The following is a 17,319-nucleotide window of genomic DNA, read 5'->3' as shown; positions in this document are numbered from 1 at the left end:
TCACACCTAGGGACAATTTAGGCAGACCAATTAACCTGACAATCATGTTTTTGGACTGTGGGAGGAAACCGGAGTACCTGGAGAAAACCCATGCAGAAAGACCGGGGCCGGGAATCGAACCCAGAACCTTCTTGCTGCAAGGCAACAGCTCTACCAACTGCGCCACTGCAGCCCCTAATTCACATATGTCAATATAAATACCACACTCAACAAAAAAAACAAAAAAAAAACACTAGATGTTTTAAAATATGCCATGCTTTGTCAAAATCGCATAAGAGATTTGGTAGCGCCTGGAACAAAAAAATATTAGTACCAACTGCACCTTAGAAATGGCAACCTGTATCTTCTTAGGCATTTGCTGGGTTCCGATTTAACGTGCAAAAATGTCTACAAAAACCCTTTTCTTTCCGCTGTTCCACCAGATTTGTGGTCGGACTAGATTTCACTTTGAGGTGTTAGAGTAGGAGGAGATGCACTAGATGCACTCCACAGTTGTAAATAATGTTGAAAATATTATACTCTTTTTTTTTTCTTCCACTTTAAGATTATGCACTCCTTTGTGTTGGTTTATCACAGTCACTAAAAACAATGCATGGTACTTTGTACTTTGTGACTGTAATTGTTCAAGGGCTATCAATAATAAGGATTTTTCTACATTTATTTATGAAAGGAGTTAGAAAATGGTTTGACTTGATGTGAAAACTGCTCTGGTGACAATAATCACATGGGATGTTTCCAGCAGATGTAAAGTCAAAAGCTGACATGCCACTCCAGGGTGAGGAGGGTCAGGATCCTCTGAACAGTCACTCTTCCAATGATCTGGAGGAGCTGGAGGATGATGATGACTCCGACAGCAGCAGCCCTCCACTTCCCTACCTGCAAACTCCTGCGCCTGATGGCTGCTGCACACTCGATGGTATCATCTCAGCAGGTTTAATTTAAGAAAAAATAACTTTTCCGAAACATTCTCTTAAGAAAATTCATAATGCWGGATAGTTGTACAGGTACCACTTCAGATTTGAAGCTCATCTGAAAGAGCATTGTCGTTCTTCAGGGTTTTGTCAGGCTGGAAAGGACCTCCGTCTTGTCACCATAGCAGCAGAGCCCATTGAAGTCCCAGCAGGCTTCGAGCTGGTCGGTGCCAAGTCTCCCAGCATCCCCGAGCACATTTTGGTGTGTGCCGTGGACCGCCGCTTTTTGCCCGACGAGAATGGGAAAAATGCACTTTTAGGTCAGTCTGCCCTCATGATCTCAGACAGATTATCATTTTTAGTACTCTTGGTGAAATGAGTACTCAGCGCTGGCCAAACAACCGCACTAACCAAACTCAGGTAATAGGTTTAGAAAATAWTGTAGTAATTCCTACATTGTTTACTTTTCCATCCAGGTTTTTCAGGAAACTGTGTAGGCTGTGGTGAAAAGGGTTTCAGATACTTCACAGAGTTTTCTAATCACATCAACCTGAAGCTATCCACCCAACCCAAGAAGCAGAAGCACTTAAAATACTACCTGGTGAAGAATTCACAGGGTGCTCTGTGCAAAGGACCCCTTATCTGCTGGAAAGGTAACCACCTCCTTGTTGATTGCAGRATTTGTGCATCTGTATATCATAGCATATAAATGTTTAGACATGTTGTTTGAGCTCAGTAGGTTAAACATATTTTTTGCCAAATCTGAAGTAAAATTAAATTGAACTGGTCTACTTAAGAATATTTATTTTAAATAGCAAAAAAAAAAATTAAATGCAGTCATTATTTTTTTTGTTTGTTTGGATGAACCTGTGTCTGTAAAACATTTTGTGTGCTGGTGGCTGCAGCTGAGATTGGGCCTCATGCAAAATCATGCACTTCTTAGTATGTTAAATTAATAAAAGAATAACAAAATTCCTTTATGTTAATTTTTTAGGCACTTCATGCACAGGTGAATCATTTTTGCACATGCAAAAACCATTTCTTTAATTTCTMGAAATTAAATAAAGAGCTTCAGGTGATGCTGTGTGTTGTTTTTATTGCTCAAAAACAAAACAGTTAGTCACTAATAATGTGCAACAATGTACAGTTTGTCCTCTGCTTGCRTTCCTAGACAGTAAAACCCGCCAGTTTTCCAGCAGCGTCTTGACCTCCAAACCGAGTTCATCCTCGTCTCTGAGCAGCAAAGAAAACGGTGGCACCAGTGGACACAGCTCGTCCCCCTTCTCCCTCTCAGGTGAGGCTGTGTGTTTGCAGCATTAAACTCTTTTGCTAAGAGAAATCTGGCTTAGACTCACAAATGGTGCATTTGAGTTTCACTGAAACCTGGCATTTGAACACTGTGTTAAATGTGTTGAGCAGCTTCCGTCCAGGACTTTGTAAGATTTTGGTCTGGTCTCACCAGTGGGACTCGTAATTTTTTTTTTTTTAATTTCAACGACGTCAACTGGATTAATAAGAAGAATGGAGGAATGTTACAGCTTTCTAAATGTTTTATAGACAGTCAGATTATGAACAAAAAAYCTCACACTTCAACTTTACACAGGGGTTCTGAATAGTTTCTTCAAACTGTTTCTTGTTTTCGCTCTAGATTCCCCGCCCACTCGGATGGCACAAGCTTCTTCTGTSTTTTTTGGCAGTCAGGATCTCGGAAGGGACTGTAGTTTCCTCAAACCTCTGGCCTCCACTCCCGGAAACAAAACGTTGCCAATAGGTAAAGACCRTTTCATTAGTTCGAATAACTTTTTCCCACATTATTAACAGTTCACCTTGTATTTTGATATACATTTGCATCTTAAGAACAYAATTAAACCCAAACTTTATTTGAACATTTGAAAGGATTTGAGCTACTGCATCGACCTGTRCACAACCSGCAMTTGAGCGACCCYGTCGTTACACTGAAAGACGTTGCTTAGCTACAGGCAGTCGCTTTATGTGGTGCATCAAATAGGAGTCGTCTGCTGACCATAAGCCAAAGATTAAYCTCTGCTTTGGCCTCTTTAGACACACTCCCAAATCAAGTTGCACACATAAACACAAGCGTGTGCGTGCACACCAATCAATATTAGAGGAAGAAACGCTGTAATGATTTTTCTTAAGGCTTTGCTACCCATTAGGCGTTTTACAAGGTTGCGATATTGACAAGCAAAGGCTACACATAATGATTGGTGTTGCAGCATCTTGCACGCACGTATGAGATGGGAAAATGTCCTATCGTAACAGACATGCATGTATAGGAAATCAATAAGCCACTGTTAGTCCTGACTCATTTAAATTTATTGTTTGTCCTCTGCAGACAATTACATGCGCAAGGAAAATATGTGCATATACTGTATATGTTGAATGGCTTCGGTCCAGGACGTTGTTTGTGAGTCCTGGACTTACTAATGAAAACTAGCGTMAATTTTTATGTAACACTATTAAGTTAATAGAAACGCACTGCCATGTCCTGATGTTTTAACAGAGGGCAGAGCTGACAGCAAATGAAGGAGGGGAAATTGTCAAGTGGTTGTTTGACCAATGGAATAAAAACAATTTCACAAAAGTTGTTTTAAAGCAAATAGAAAACAAGGCTTCAGAAAGTAACTAAAATCATTAGACGTGGGTAAGRCTCCATTTTTCTTACTGTTAATTGTTTTGTTATTTTAACAGCTTTTTGCACAACTCTTTGCTACTTTAGAGCTGATTCATTGTCAGGTTTTTTTTTTTGTTTTGTTTTTTTTGCCACAGGTTGGGTGGGACTTGAGGGTAAATAGTGCGAACAGGTGCAGGTAAAATGGGTGTGCTAGCCAAAAGGCAGGGTGAGGACTTAATGACTGAAAAGTGCCTCAGATTCCTTTAAAGAAAGGAAATGTGGTGAATTCTTGCAGCCTCACCATAAATAACAGCYTTGCTTATCCTAAAGTTCGCTAGATTTGCATGGGGGAAATCTGGCAGTTTAGGTTAGTGCACTGTCCAGTTCTGCCACGCYKATTCATGCAAGCTTTAAGTTATTTATTTTACACATGTAGGGTCTTGTGAGAAGAGTCACAGGACATGAAGTCATGTCAGCGTRGAAAATGTTGACAAACCTTTGCCTAATAGGCTGTAACAGAGCGTGAGACCCTGACCTGCAGGCATGGGACTGCTGCTTGGGAGTTAGGTGACCATCCCCCACCTTCCCTCTGACATTGTGATGCAAACTGTTGATAAGCTAGACTCTATTTCTGGTAAGCATTTTATGCAGGAAGGGCCTCCATAACAGGCTAATTATGCAGCTCTAAAAGAAATGCAATAATCTGTGCAAATGACTATGTTACCGTTAAGGACTGAGAATGTGCTTGCAGCATTACTCCAGTGCCTTGGAAATGYACTTGCGGCTCTTGGACCTTTTCACATTTTTGTCACTTTACAGCTGAATTCCCAGGTCAAATAAAATTTCAGGTGAGAGAATCAGCTGATAGGGCAGCTGCTTTTAGTTGTTCTTCCCTCAATTCTAGTCCTTAAAGGAGAGTGGCATAATTGTTAAATCKGTTGAAGGAAAGACAATAAACATTTCAATGCGGACACTTTTGTCAGATGAAAGCCTTTTGTAGTAGGATCAAAAATAGCAACWATCTTTSATCAGTAAAAGCATACGGAGGCTTTTCTTCAGTAAGACAGGGAAGTTCGTCAGAGTTGACGGGAAGACGGACGGAGCCGGATAACGCAGGAAGAAATCCTGTTGGAAGCTTGAAACTGGGGCAGAGATTCATGTTTCACCAGGAGAATAACACTGAGCATATTTTCAGAATAGTTTAGAACAAAGCATAATCATTTGTAAGACGATTATTGAAAATCTGTCAGTACCTAAAAACTGATTGTTGTTCACATCCAATTTTCCTGAGCTTGAGCTACTTTGAAAGAAGATTGGACAAACATTTTAGTCAGTGGAAATCTGATAGAAATATAACTGCATAAGATCTAAAGCTCTAAATGAAGACCCTACTACTCAGGGTGGTTGAATATATATGCTCACAACATTTTTCAGACCTCTGAGGGGTTTGAATACTGTAGGAAGGTGCTGCATGTGATTTAYTAATGAAACGTGCTCTGTGTGTATGCGTGTGCCTGCAGTACCCACGGCTCTTAGGGTGAACGGTCCAGCAAACGGCCTGGGTGTTGATGTGCACACTTCGTTGCTGAGCCCCTCGCAGGTCTCCTTGGTTCCGCAGGCTCAGGGGTATCGCACTCCTGATTTAGGAGACAGTCCTGGTAGGCCCTTTTTCTTTTTCTCTCTGTTATTCTTCTTTCATCTTCAGCTTGTCTTTCTTCTGATCTGCTATATTTGTATGTAACGTTGGTTTTTTTGGGGGGGGTCTCTGTTTGATGATCAGTATCCTCTGCAATGAACTCTGGTCCCCCGAAGAAGCGCCATCGCAGTTGGCACCCCAGCACCTTGGTCCCAGTCCCACCAACGGCCGTCCCTGTGCCGGCGATTCGCCCAATAGTTGGCTCTCCAGGTTTGTTTCTCAACCCTATGTTGTTTCTTTTTTGTTTTTTTAAAATAGATTCTACTTTTGACTATTATTGCTCTGCAAAGCAGACATTCACTGTCCAAATGTCTGTCTGTGACCCTGTGAGCGCAGTCTCTTTTCTTTTACAGACATAGATTTTGTCTTTCCCTCCTGTGGCTTTCCATCCCTCCCGTGTGGAGATGATTTTCCCCTGACGTCACTTAGCTCCTCTGGTTGTTAAGGATGATTCACTCTGTGTGGCCATGGAGATAGAGCAGGACTACTCTGTGCCAAAATAATGTTGATAATTTTACTCTTGGGTAAAGCTGTCTAGTTGTTATGTAATGGGAGTTGACACACAACTGTATCACGCTCCATTATTATTATTAGCTCCAACAGTAAAAATCTGGAATAATCAGACCTTCATTTTTAGTACTTTCTCTCAGTGTGGAAAATCCCACTGCAAGAAATAATAGTTCAAAAATCACCAGGTCAGACATCAGACAGAGTCAAGTCAAATTTGTTAGTATTGCATATTTCAGCAAGAGAGGGATTTCAAAGGTAAATTGGCCCTCAGTATTACAGATCCTCTACCATGCTTTACAACGACCTGATGTGCTTTTCAACATATAAGCACGCTCATTTCTTTTTTATTAAAAACTTTTCTTTAGTTTTCTTTCACTGACTTTAAAGTGTAAAGTTTTTAACCGCATCAAGGATCTACTTTGATCTTTTCTGGGAGAAACGTGTAAACTTTTGCTGTGTTTCAGAAACAAATTACATTTTCTATCTCTTTTTCCTCAAAACAGCAAAATGGTCGCCGTATCTGCAGCTGTCAAATAAATGTAATTGATAATTATTTTTATATGTGCGAGCACTGACTGTTCTTCTTAATTATCCCCCAGGTTCTGTATTAGCCGTGTCGTCTCCTCAGCCGCCGGCAGCTGGTGTCATTCAGCCCCAGCCTGTCAGCGCAGGAGAAACGGTCATCATTCCTGAAAACCTGCTTAACTCTTCAGGCGTTCGTCCCATCATCCTTATTGGTAGAAGTTTCTTTTCACTCATCTGTTTTATACTAAACACATTCAATCCACTCTGTCCGGCAATGCAAGCAAAATGAAACAATGAAATCTGTTGTATTTGTGCATGAAGGAAACATTTTTTGGAGGATTTTTACGTATGAACACAAACACCTTCACTGTTTCATTCATGGCAATGTTTCTCCTTAGGGCATGGCACTTTACCTTATTTCTATGGGAACGTTGGCAATATAGTGGTGAGCCCCCTGCTGGTCAGCTGCTATAAGAGCAGCCAGCTGACAGAAAAGAACCTGGAGACRTTGGGTCTCCACAGCAGCCAGATGCTCAGTGTGGAGATGATGATCCTGCTCACTTTGCAGTATCTTGCACGTTTAGGTAAGCAGCTGTTTGTTAAATGTGTAAGTAACAAAAAACGAAGCACCATTCACATCAACTTAATCTGAATATTACTTAGAAGTTATTTAAGTAATGTGCTGTAAAAGTAAAAATATCTTATTTCATAGATAAATTACAAGCAGAGTGGTATTTTTAAATCTTCAATTCAGCCCAGTTTTCTTTAATAGTGTTGCTTATTCCGTCTTTTTTCTACTGCTGAACTTTTCATCGACAGACTTGGATGCAACACTCTGTGAAGAGCTTCCTTCTTTAAAGATGACTGTATCATAGCCTATTATTTCTACATCGAAGCTCCTATTTTATAGGCTTTTGTAAAATATTACAATTTTAAAAATTCTGGATTAAGCTTAACCGTGTAAAACATAAAATGAATAAATGCTCAAAATATCCAAATCTGTGTAATATACCTACTCAATTAATTAACTTTTTGAGGCAAATTATGAGAATAAAATCATTTAATCATCTGAGTGATTTTCCAATTCACTCAGTAAGCAAAGGAACCTGGTGAAGTTTATTTCTTCATTTCAACCGCCTCTGCAGCTCCAAACCAGATTCCTCTGAGGGAGGAGCTGGAGCAGATTGTCTTTAAGGCCATGCTGTGCTGTCCTGGGAATCCGTCCATCTCCCCATCCCAGCTTCCATGGCTGGCTCGACTGGAAGCGAGCGTCTCTGGGGGCAGTGTGCAGGTCGTGGTAACCCACAATTCTTTGGGGGAGGGGATCTCTGAGTCCCTGCGCTCTCTCAGTGAGGGTCCTCAGCATCAGCAGCGCCTGCCAACCTACGTTGTCGTTATATGTGCCTCAAAAATGAACGGCAACGAGTTCTGCGTGCTTGTTTTAGGTGAGTCCGAAGCACTGCGTTTCGCATTTTCACCATCAACCTGCACACAGTTTGATCTTAACACTCGTTTACCCCTTCAGGAAAGTACCAAGCACGCGCTTTAGCTGAAGGAATGCTCACAACCAACGAGTTTCTGAAGGAAATCAGCTACGAACTCATCACAGGGAAAGTCGGTGTCCTGGCATCTCATTTCAAAACAACCTCGCTTGGTAGGTTCTCTTGTCTGCCTGAGAATTTTATTGCTTAAGTAAATAACTATATTGAGTCATGTTATTTATTTATTACAATAGGTAAAAATGTCCAATCTACAAGCTGCTCTTCTCCGTAAGATAAATAAAACAGTTTGAGTGCTTCGTTGCACAACATAGAGATGATCCAGTACAAAGAGTCTGGTGTATGAAATTTATGCTCAAGTTGTGCTTGCTTCTCTGCGTCATTATGGCCACTGTTTTTACTTGTTTTTTCTTTCAGGGGACAATCTTGACAAGCAGCTCGTACGATATCAGCGCAGACGGAAAGGACAGGTCATCCAGCCCTTCCAGGGCGATGTCACTGAGAACATCCAGTCACAGGAGCCTGCCAGCATGTCACCACCACCAGACACAGGTTGGACTCCTCTGCTTGCTAGTAAACTTTATTTTAATTGAATTTGTTTGTTTCCGACCAGAATTCAGCAGCCATTTGATCGCTAAGTCAACTCAACTCAAGCAGTACCTCAGTGTTTTGAAATTTATTACAATTTCTGGATCTATGTGACAGTGAAATGAATTAACATTAGAGCATTAATTAGAAGTTAATTATTAGTTGTTGTGGTGGCTGGTGGTGAGGGTACACATAATGTTCTCCAAAACATAGATAAATCCCTCTATTTTAAAACTTGGCTAAATATAGCAAAAGTTTTTGTAAAACATTTTCATTGTTGCTGCTGGGAGTAAACTAAGACATCTCCCATGCAAACAAAAAAAAGAAAACATTTGACCCAAAAATAAGGCAACCATCTGAGAACCTTTTTTTGGACCTAAAATAATTCACCATTTCATTGATTACCATTGAAAAAGAACAGAATTCACAAAAATTACTCAGCATTTTTAATTGAAACAATGTCCTGAGCTGAGCTGTCAACGTGGCTTCTTTGACCACACTGTGCAAAACATTTGGACACCAGTGATTTATCTTAAATTTTAAATCTTTACAGTAAATGCTCACGATTTGTACCAATATTTTTGTTTGTATTTCATCGTCTTGAATAAACTTACCTACTTTATCAGAGCTGTTTTGACAAAACTTATGTCTATTATGTATATTGTTTTCCTCCATGTATTTTTTTTTCTTAAAGTCATAAATTGACTTCTAAGCTTAAATATAAAATAAGAATCATAAAGTCTTCAGTCTCCTGACCCCACTAGGGAAAAGAGTGTAAGAAAATGGATGGATGGATGGATGGATGGATGGATGGATGGATGGATGGATGGATGGATGGATGGATGGATGGATGGATGGATGGATGGATGGANGATGGATGGATGGATGGATGGATGGATGGATGGATGGATGGATGGATGGATGGATGGATGGATGGATGGATGGATGGATGGATGGATGGATGCATGGATGGATGGTCGGTCTGCAGTATATTACCATATAGTKCCTCATTCTTGTTCCCCTGCAGTGGAGCTCCTAAATAGAGTCTTTCAGATCTATCCGGCCCAACTGACTGTGGCTCGAAGTCTTCTCTCCCAAGTCTGCTCCATCGCTGATTCAGGGACCCAGAATCTGGATTTAGGTCGCTTTTGTAAAGTGGACTTTCTGGTTCTGGTTCCTCCATCTCACATTCTAGTGCACCAGACGGCCCAGCGCATCAGACAATCAGGTAATGTCATGGAGAAAATGTCTATCGCCAAAGCCGTTTTAAAATTTCTTTCCTTTGAACTGCAGTTTTTTTATTTAAGATTTCAATAACACTTCCTACACTGTTTAGTAAACTGGAGAAATGTGGAATTATATTTATGTATTTTCCTGCCTTGGAAAGGTTTGGAAAACATATGAAAAATATTTATTTCCTTCATTGTCATTATTACTTCTCTTTTTTCCTCCCTCCTTCCATCTTTCTATAGTCATAAGCAATCCTCCTTAACAATTTCCTTCTTCCATCATCCGCCCAACCATCTCTCTCCCCCTTAATCCCAGTGGAAATTTTCCAGGTTTTCCGGAAAATTCTAACTTAACTCTTGTATTTATAGTTTAAACATTAACTCAGGACTAAGGCAATTTGAGTCATTTCAAACATGAAAAATGTACAGCTGTATGGAAGCTGTTAAATCACAGTTAAAAAAATCAAGTCCTGTTTTCAGTAAACGTCTGTTTTTTGGCTCAGGAGTCCTTGTGGATTTGGGAAATGAAGATACATCCACAGCCCAACAGAAATCAGAGAAGTATGTGGTGCGTCTAGACGCTGATGTTCACACCAAGATGGAGGCCTTCATGAAGAAAGTGAAGCAAAACCCGTACACCTTRTTTGTCCTCATCCATGACAACTCACACGTCGACCTCACAAGGTGATGAAAAGCTTCAACGTCTTTAATAAATATTTGAGAAACCACTTCTTAGTTTGAAGGGCTGACTGTGAAAATAAAGCTGTTGTGACTGGAAATTCAACCTTGTCCATCTTAAACCCTAAATAAATCAGCGGACAGCTGCAACAAATGAAAACCAATACTTTGCTTGAAAGCTATTAAACATTGGCAAGTAGTTTTATAGTCTATTTCCATAAAATAGACTTTACCACGCATTAAAAATGTGTGGTAAAGATCTCTGGCACTTGTACTTCATTTAGTGTTTGGGGGAATTTGGATACGCAGCTATTTAAAAAGTAAATACATTGCAGAACAGTTGTAATCTAGAGCTAATAACAGTCAGAGGTGATGAGATATGGCTAATAACAGCCATATTTCMTCTGACATTCAGAGGAAATGTGCACTTATATGAACTCAGTTCTTTGTTGCAAGTCAAAAAAGCAGTAGAAATCATCGTTTGCTCCACTTAAACAACAGGCTGGTTACGGTTAGAAATTTAAGCTAAAAGCAATGTACATCTCCACATTACCCGTTCAAACATTAAATAAAATTTTTTCAAAAAGAAGTTTAAATTCTAGACTACTATTAATTCAGCAGTCTTCCCCATAATTTTAGACCATCACATATAATTTTTGCATTGAGAATGCTTCTTACACCCAGTGATATTTGCACCATGTTGTTAGAAACATGGGCTTATATTACTCTCTGTTTTTCAGAATGTTTGTGTTTGGACTATCTTCCCTTGCACCAAGATATTCAACAGGAACAAAAGGCTGTGTGCATGTCCATGGCCCAAATCAGACTTGCTTTTATTAAACTTGTTGCATATTGTAGTAGAAATGTACAGATTCTGAATTTTCCATGACACACCTTCATCACCAGTGCCCTGTCAGGCTCTGTGTGCCATGGGGAGCTGCAGGGTCTGGCTGACCGGGTGGTGAACTGCCAGGAAGTCCTGGATGCCATGAACCTCTTGGTCCTGCAGGTCAGCTGCTTCCCTTACACCCTGCAGACCCACCAGTCCCGCATCAGCATCCACAATGAAATTCACTGGCCATCCAGTGACCATTTGGTGAGTTGTTTGTCCCCACACYGAAGTAGGAGTATAACGAATAACATTTTAAGTTGACATTCTGTATTTTTAACTATTTATTTATGTATTTATTTATTTATCATGTAAAACTTTCAGTGTCAGTTTTTTTTTATAAATGTGTGAATTTACTAGTTCAAATTGTTATTAGCCATTGTAGTACAGTTGGTTTCTCAGTTATTCTATTTATTCATTATTCTGTTCATTTATAAACATTTAGAACCAGTATTCATTAAATTAAATAACCATCTCAAATTATTATCTTCCTTTTCAAAAATGTTGGTTTTATTAAAATATAGAAATGATCACTTTCCTTCTGACTAGTGTCCAAAGCTCCTCTACTTGCTAAATTATTCGTKTCATTATTATTATATGGGCTGCACAGAGGCATAGTTGGTAGCTCTGCTGCCTTGCAGTGACAAGGTCCTGGATTCKAATCCTAGCCTGGCCTTTTTACATTAGATACTTTATTTTACAAATATTAACTGACTTTAAAGTTTGTTTTATGAATTAAATAATGCCCTCATTTAAAGRTAAGATCTTAATTAATGTATTCATTTCAGATATAATTTATTTTTTATTTAGCTTATTAATGAAAACCCCTTTGTTTACAACAACAGAAACGGTCACTTTTCCGCCTGTGGCTCAGCTACTCTGCCTGCTGGACTAAAATATATATCCACAGCAAACTGTCAAAGGAAATAGGGGATRTTTGTGCTTTGCTTTTTAACGCCACAAAATTGAGATTTAAGTGACTGTTTGAAAAAAAATTAAAAATACAGCAATACATGGTAAGGCGTTTTCTGGCCATTCACTTTTATTTTGYTGTTATGAACATTTTCTTCCAGCAGAGGGAGCAACCTGCTCATGCGTTGGTCTACTTTGGCCTGAGGGACTACAGCTGCTCCCTGCAGTGGGGCGTGGCCAGCCCCATCCTGCGCTGCGATGATGCGTTTGAGAAGATGGTTCATACTCTCTTAGAGAGGTAAGGCTGACACCAAGGAACAGTTTCTCTTAAAAACCTGAATAATAAATCATTATAATCAGCTAAACTCTCCAACATGGCTCCCAGACATCCCCACCTGCACAGCATGGTGATTCGCAGCTACCTGCTGATTCAGCAATACACAGAGGCCATGATGGCCCTGACCTCTTCCCCGTCCCTGAGGGATCACATAACCCCGGAGACCCTGGCCGTGGTGGAGGACCTGATAAACGCTCCGAGTCGAGAGGGCTCCCAGGGCCGTGGCCACATGCTGCTGGTGCGCGTCCCCTCACTGCAGCTGGCGATGTTGGCCCGAGAGAGACTGGAGGATGTGAGGGACAAGCTGGGACTGCAGCTGTGCTTCGCAGTACTGCTGGGAAGCCCAGCGTCTGAACTCAACTTGTCCAGAAACTTCATCAACAACCTCAGGGTGAGAAAACATAAGATCAGAATCACTGTTTTTCTCTTTATGGCWGCTTGTCGGAGCATTTTGGAGTTGATTTATTTAAAATAGTTTGTTTCGGTTACCTTGAAAATTGGACTACAACAATTTTTTATTTCTTTTTCCCCASTTTGTCATGTTACATAAAACYCGGGAGGKGGTTGGGTTTTGCTTCAGCAAAGTTTTCTCAAGTTCAAGGAAAATGGCARCATTTGCAATAAATTGCAGTTTAAAAATAAACCTCTAAGAATCCAGTAGTTGTGAAAGGTGATAAAGTTAAACATTTTCCTCATATTCCTCAGATAAAACTTGACTGGAAATATTAAAAAAGCTGTGAATGCTCGTGTTTATGTTCTTCAAATTATTGAAGAACATAAACATAAACACAAATTAAACACATTTTTGCAAAAAACGGGTGTTTTTTTTCTGCCGCAGACGTGGAGGGGCTGTGAGAATGAAGAATGGGTACCACACACATATGAGGATCTGGAGGGGCTGCCCTGCATCATCATTCTCACAGGGAAAGACCCACTTGGAGAAACCTTCCCCAGGTAATCACACTCTTCACACATAAAGCTGTGAAACATCACCACAGACAGCTGATTTCCACAGTGGCTTTGATCTAGYCATGAATCGATGTCATGCAGTTTCTTTTAACTTAAAATAAATCACTTTTAGTGATTTATAAAATTGATTTTCATAATTCCTGTCATTTATTTTAGTTTTAAATTATTTTTCAGAATAAAAGTCTTGTAGAAACTTAGCAAATAAAACAAATAAAATGCCTAATCGTCACAATTCTGACCCTCCAGGTCTCTGAAATATACAGACTTGCGTCTGATAGACTCCAGCTACCTGACCCGTACCGCCCTGGAGCAGGAGGTGGGTCTTGCCTGCACCTATGTTTCTCTAGATCTGGTCCAGGAGTCCAAGACCTCTACGGCTCCTCGGGAATCAGATGGAGAGAAAACCACAGGCAGCCTGAATGACGGGGACGAGCTGGAGAGACCTCAGAGCAACGGCAGCGCTGCGACCAGAACATCTGGTGAGTCTCTGAGAAATGCTGGAATGACATGTTAAAGACAAACTCTAACTACATCTGGCTGGAGAAAATAAAGTGTGCTGAATTTGGGATATTTCAGTAAGTTTTGCAAACCATAAGACATTTTACAGCTCAACATTTTGCATCCTAGTCTTTATTTTCTGTTTCTCTCTACATCCTCAATAAGGCTCGCTGGTGGAGAATGGAGTCAGTTCATCTGACTTGACCGATTCGTTCCAGAAGCCCTCCACTTCCACCTCCCAACCCGAAGGCCTCATCACCTCAGATGTGGCCACACTAACCGAAGGATTCAAGCAAGAGTGTGACTCTCTGGGAAGCCAGCTCTCCTCCAACCCTCTGAAAGCCCCCAACGTCCCTCCATCCAATTACTCTAGCTCCTCCTCATCCTCCCCCTCCACCTCTTCCTCTTCCACACAGAGGCCCAGCCAGTCCACGCAGTGCGGACGAGCGTCCAAGTGCTCCAGGGTGTCACCGCGAACAGTCATCCTGTCACGGGCGGCGTACAACCTGCTKTCAGGGGAGTCGGGGAGTCAGCTGAGCTCCTTCTCACTTCTGCCTCACGCAGATGTGTCCTGGAGCAGTCCGCTGAGGCCGCTTATCACACAGAACCTGCAGGGGGCAGACCAGAGCCTGTACTACCGCCAGTGGACCGTTGCCAGGCAGCATCACGCTGATTATGAAGCACCACCTGTGCCGCATCCACGACGCCTGCTCCTCAGCGGACCTCCACAAGTAAAACARACACACGCATGTTCCCTCCAAAGAGGTTTTGTGGAAATGTCTGATTTATTTCATCATTTCTTTTTATTTTATTAAGGAAATTATGAGGTGCCATGTCAAAAGTTGTAATTACCATTGAAGATTTAAACATTTTGTCACATTTCAGTCACAATTTCTTGTGTTAGTTTATTAATTAGTTGGCTTTTGAAGCCAGTTTGTTACCAAATCACATAACACATTACAGATTTTTATCTGTAAAAAAAAAAAAAGGAAAGCCATGGATCCTTTTCATGTGACTTCACAGCTGTGCATATATGTGTATTCCTGCACATATACATTTTGCTGGCCTATTATTTAAATACCCAATGACATACACAGACATGATGTGAAAAATTCAAGGTTTCTGAATGCTTATGCAAGGTACCATCTCTGGGGCCTATCGTGTAAATAAAGGAAAATGTGCCAATATTGTCTTTAAATTTAAATTCAAATGCTTGCAAATTGTTACACATTCACTCAGACATATGTGAGTTATTACACAATTACATACATTGTTTTCTTGTCCTTCGCCAGGTGGGAAAAACTGGTGCCTACCTGCAGTTTCTACGCATCCTGTTTCGTATGCTCATTAGACTGCTTGAGGTTGATGTTTATGATGACGAAGAAGAYGAGGAGGCAGGTGAGAATCACTAGGACTTTTGTATTTCTTCTAATCATTTTCTCTTTTTTCCTTCAAAAATGGTGGTGAAAATGGCAACAACTATATGTTCATGGTTTCTAACTGTCAGTCAGAAGGTATATAGAATTTTCATTTCTTTGTCATTTGGTAAATAATACCAAATTTGAAATGAACAGCAACATCCTTAATCTGTAATTAAAATATATATTTTTTTTCATTTAAAAATATGTAAAAAAAAAAAAAAAAGTGTAATGAATGTCAAAATGAAAACATAGGTCATTTTATTATACTCAAACATCAAATGACAGTCAAAAGCTACAGATTKTCCACTAATTTGTCCAGATGATGTTATTTTTCTGAAAGATGCTGTTCTCAGGTGATGGATGCACTTAGATTTTGACTGTATTGATAAGTTTGATGTCCAGTAACAACAAGGATTCAAGGATATCTCAGCAAAAAATCACATTAAGATAACTGATATTCAACTTTGAACCACTTAGCTGCTGAACAGAGATTCACTGACCATAATTTTGTGAAAGCTTTCTGATCATAAAGCTTTGTCCTCTTACTGATTTTAGCCAATTACAGTTTCTCTTTAGTAAGTATGATATTAGAAGATGTATCTCTATCATGTTCAAATACAAACTGTGTTTGAAAGCTCAGACATACCTGACCATGCTGTCAGGTACCACTAACAAATGTTTTTCCCACTTTTAACTTACAGAAACTACAGATGCTACGACTCCAGCAAACACGCAGTGGCCCGACATTGAGRATATCCGAAAGCTGCCCTTTGACCCCAATCCCAGAGATCCTAAATTCAGGAAGGCCAGCCCGGTTTACTCTGATAAGATGCCAAAGTTWYTTAAAGGTCAGAAATCTTATACTGAAAGAGTTAAAATCTTTCATTTCAAAASTGTTTGCAATGTAAGTGCTACACTTTAAAYACATGCAATGCAATTTGTTAGCAGAGTTTAAGAAAGAAGGAGAGAAGCAAACACAAGGCAAGAGAGTGACCAAGTCAATACGTCTAAGCCGGTTTGCTGCCCATAATGCCTTTCACCACTGTGAGCAGTGTCATCAATACTGTGAGGCAGTTCCTACTACACAGGTGAGCTACATACAGATTTCCTTCAAACTGTTATGATTAATAGACATCTTCTGAAATCTCCTCCCTACAAATACTGAATTTGTGTGTTATAGCTGTCAGAGTGCTCCTTACACGCTTTTACCTTCTGCTCATCCATGCTGGGAGAGGAGGTCCAGCTCCAGTTTTTCATTCCTAAAGCCAAGGAGCAGCACTTTGTTTTCAGTCATCAGGGGAGCCATCTGGAAAGTTTACGACTGCCTCTCGTCTCCACAAAGGTTAGATAATCCGTCTCTATGGCTAGTAGACGGATAAAAGAAGTTCACTATACAAATATGTCATCAGCATAATGTATGATGAAGCAASGTCTCATAKGGGGAGAAGTGGTGATACTGTACTCATTTGTCTTTATGCTTCTGCACAGAACCCTGATCTTTTGAAGAGTCCAATCTTCACCCCGACAACAGGACGCCAAGAGCACGGGCTGCTCAACCTCTTCCACGCCATGGAGGGCGCCACTCATCTGCACATCCTGGTGGTCAAACAGTTTGAAATGCCCCACTACAGGAAGTACTGGCCCAACCACATCCTCCTCGTCCTACCAGCAATGTTCAACAGTGCYGGAGTTGGTGAGCGGCGTACTGTCTTAACAAGTCCAGTAAATGTAGGGGTCTGTGAGAAACACTTATTTCCAATACTGATAAAGATGTCTAGAAGACCTTAAATTTAAATTTGAGTTTGTATTTAACTTGCATTATCTTGTTGCTCGTCACTGCAGCAGTGAGTTTGGGAAATTACTTGTACCTCACTTACTRTCCTCTTCAGTAAGTCTCTTTGGACTCTTTCTTTTCTTGATAAATGTCAGGGACTTTTCTTCTCATCTTTTCTTCAATTTCTGTTGATTCAAGAACAGAATCAAAAAATGTTACTTTTTGAAATCTTTTAGCCTCGTTAGTTTTCC

The 17,319-nt window shown here is 40.4% G+C and overlaps 1 protein-coding gene across 1 annotated transcript in view; it reads left to right on the top strand.

The window, feature by feature from the left end:
• greb1l (GREB1 like retinoic acid receptor coactivator) overlaps positions 1 to 17,319 on the top strand; it is a 58,682-nt gene that overhangs the window by 35,779 nt on the left and 5,584 nt on the right. Inside the window, exons 4-28 of the mRNA XM_017310154.1 lie at positions 740 to 916; positions 1,055 to 1,231; positions 1,388 to 1,564; positions 2,083 to 2,205; positions 2,560 to 2,682; positions 5,064 to 5,201; positions 5,324 to 5,449; positions 6,349 to 6,486; positions 6,673 to 6,858; positions 7,420 to 7,719; positions 7,800 to 7,928; positions 8,191 to 8,325; positions 9,389 to 9,589; positions 10,094 to 10,274; positions 11,175 to 11,364; positions 12,234 to 12,367; positions 12,455 to 12,797; positions 13,245 to 13,360; positions 13,622 to 13,854; positions 14,039 to 14,604; positions 15,166 to 15,271; positions 15,996 to 16,142; positions 16,243 to 16,382; positions 16,475 to 16,636; positions 16,783 to 16,987. Of these exons, the coding sequence (XP_017165643.1) occupies positions 740 to 916; positions 1,055 to 1,231; positions 1,388 to 1,564; positions 2,083 to 2,205; positions 2,560 to 2,682; positions 5,064 to 5,201; positions 5,324 to 5,449; positions 6,349 to 6,486; positions 6,673 to 6,858; positions 7,420 to 7,719; positions 7,800 to 7,928; positions 8,191 to 8,325; positions 9,389 to 9,589; positions 10,094 to 10,274; positions 11,175 to 11,364; positions 12,234 to 12,367; positions 12,455 to 12,797; positions 13,245 to 13,360; positions 13,622 to 13,854; positions 14,039 to 14,604; positions 15,166 to 15,271; positions 15,996 to 16,142; positions 16,243 to 16,382; positions 16,475 to 16,636; positions 16,783 to 16,987 (4,653 nt within the window). The remainder of the gene's footprint in view (positions 1 to 739; positions 917 to 1,054; positions 1,232 to 1,387; positions 1,565 to 2,082; positions 2,206 to 2,559; positions 2,683 to 5,063; positions 5,202 to 5,323; positions 5,450 to 6,348; positions 6,487 to 6,672; positions 6,859 to 7,419; positions 7,720 to 7,799; positions 7,929 to 8,190; positions 8,326 to 9,388; positions 9,590 to 10,093; positions 10,275 to 11,174; positions 11,365 to 12,233; positions 12,368 to 12,454; positions 12,798 to 13,244; positions 13,361 to 13,621; positions 13,855 to 14,038; positions 14,605 to 15,165; positions 15,272 to 15,995; positions 16,143 to 16,242; positions 16,383 to 16,474; positions 16,637 to 16,782; positions 16,988 to 17,319) is intronic.

This window comes from Poecilia reticulata, linkage group LG17 (assembly GCF_000633615.1).
Source record: "Poecilia reticulata strain Guanapo linkage group LG17, Guppy_female_1.0+MT, whole genome shotgun sequence".
NCBI classification, from domain to species: domain Eukaryota; kingdom Metazoa; phylum Chordata; class Actinopteri; order Cyprinodontiformes; family Poeciliidae; genus Poecilia; species Poecilia reticulata.
This window is presented reverse-complemented; position numbering and strand designations above follow the sequence as displayed.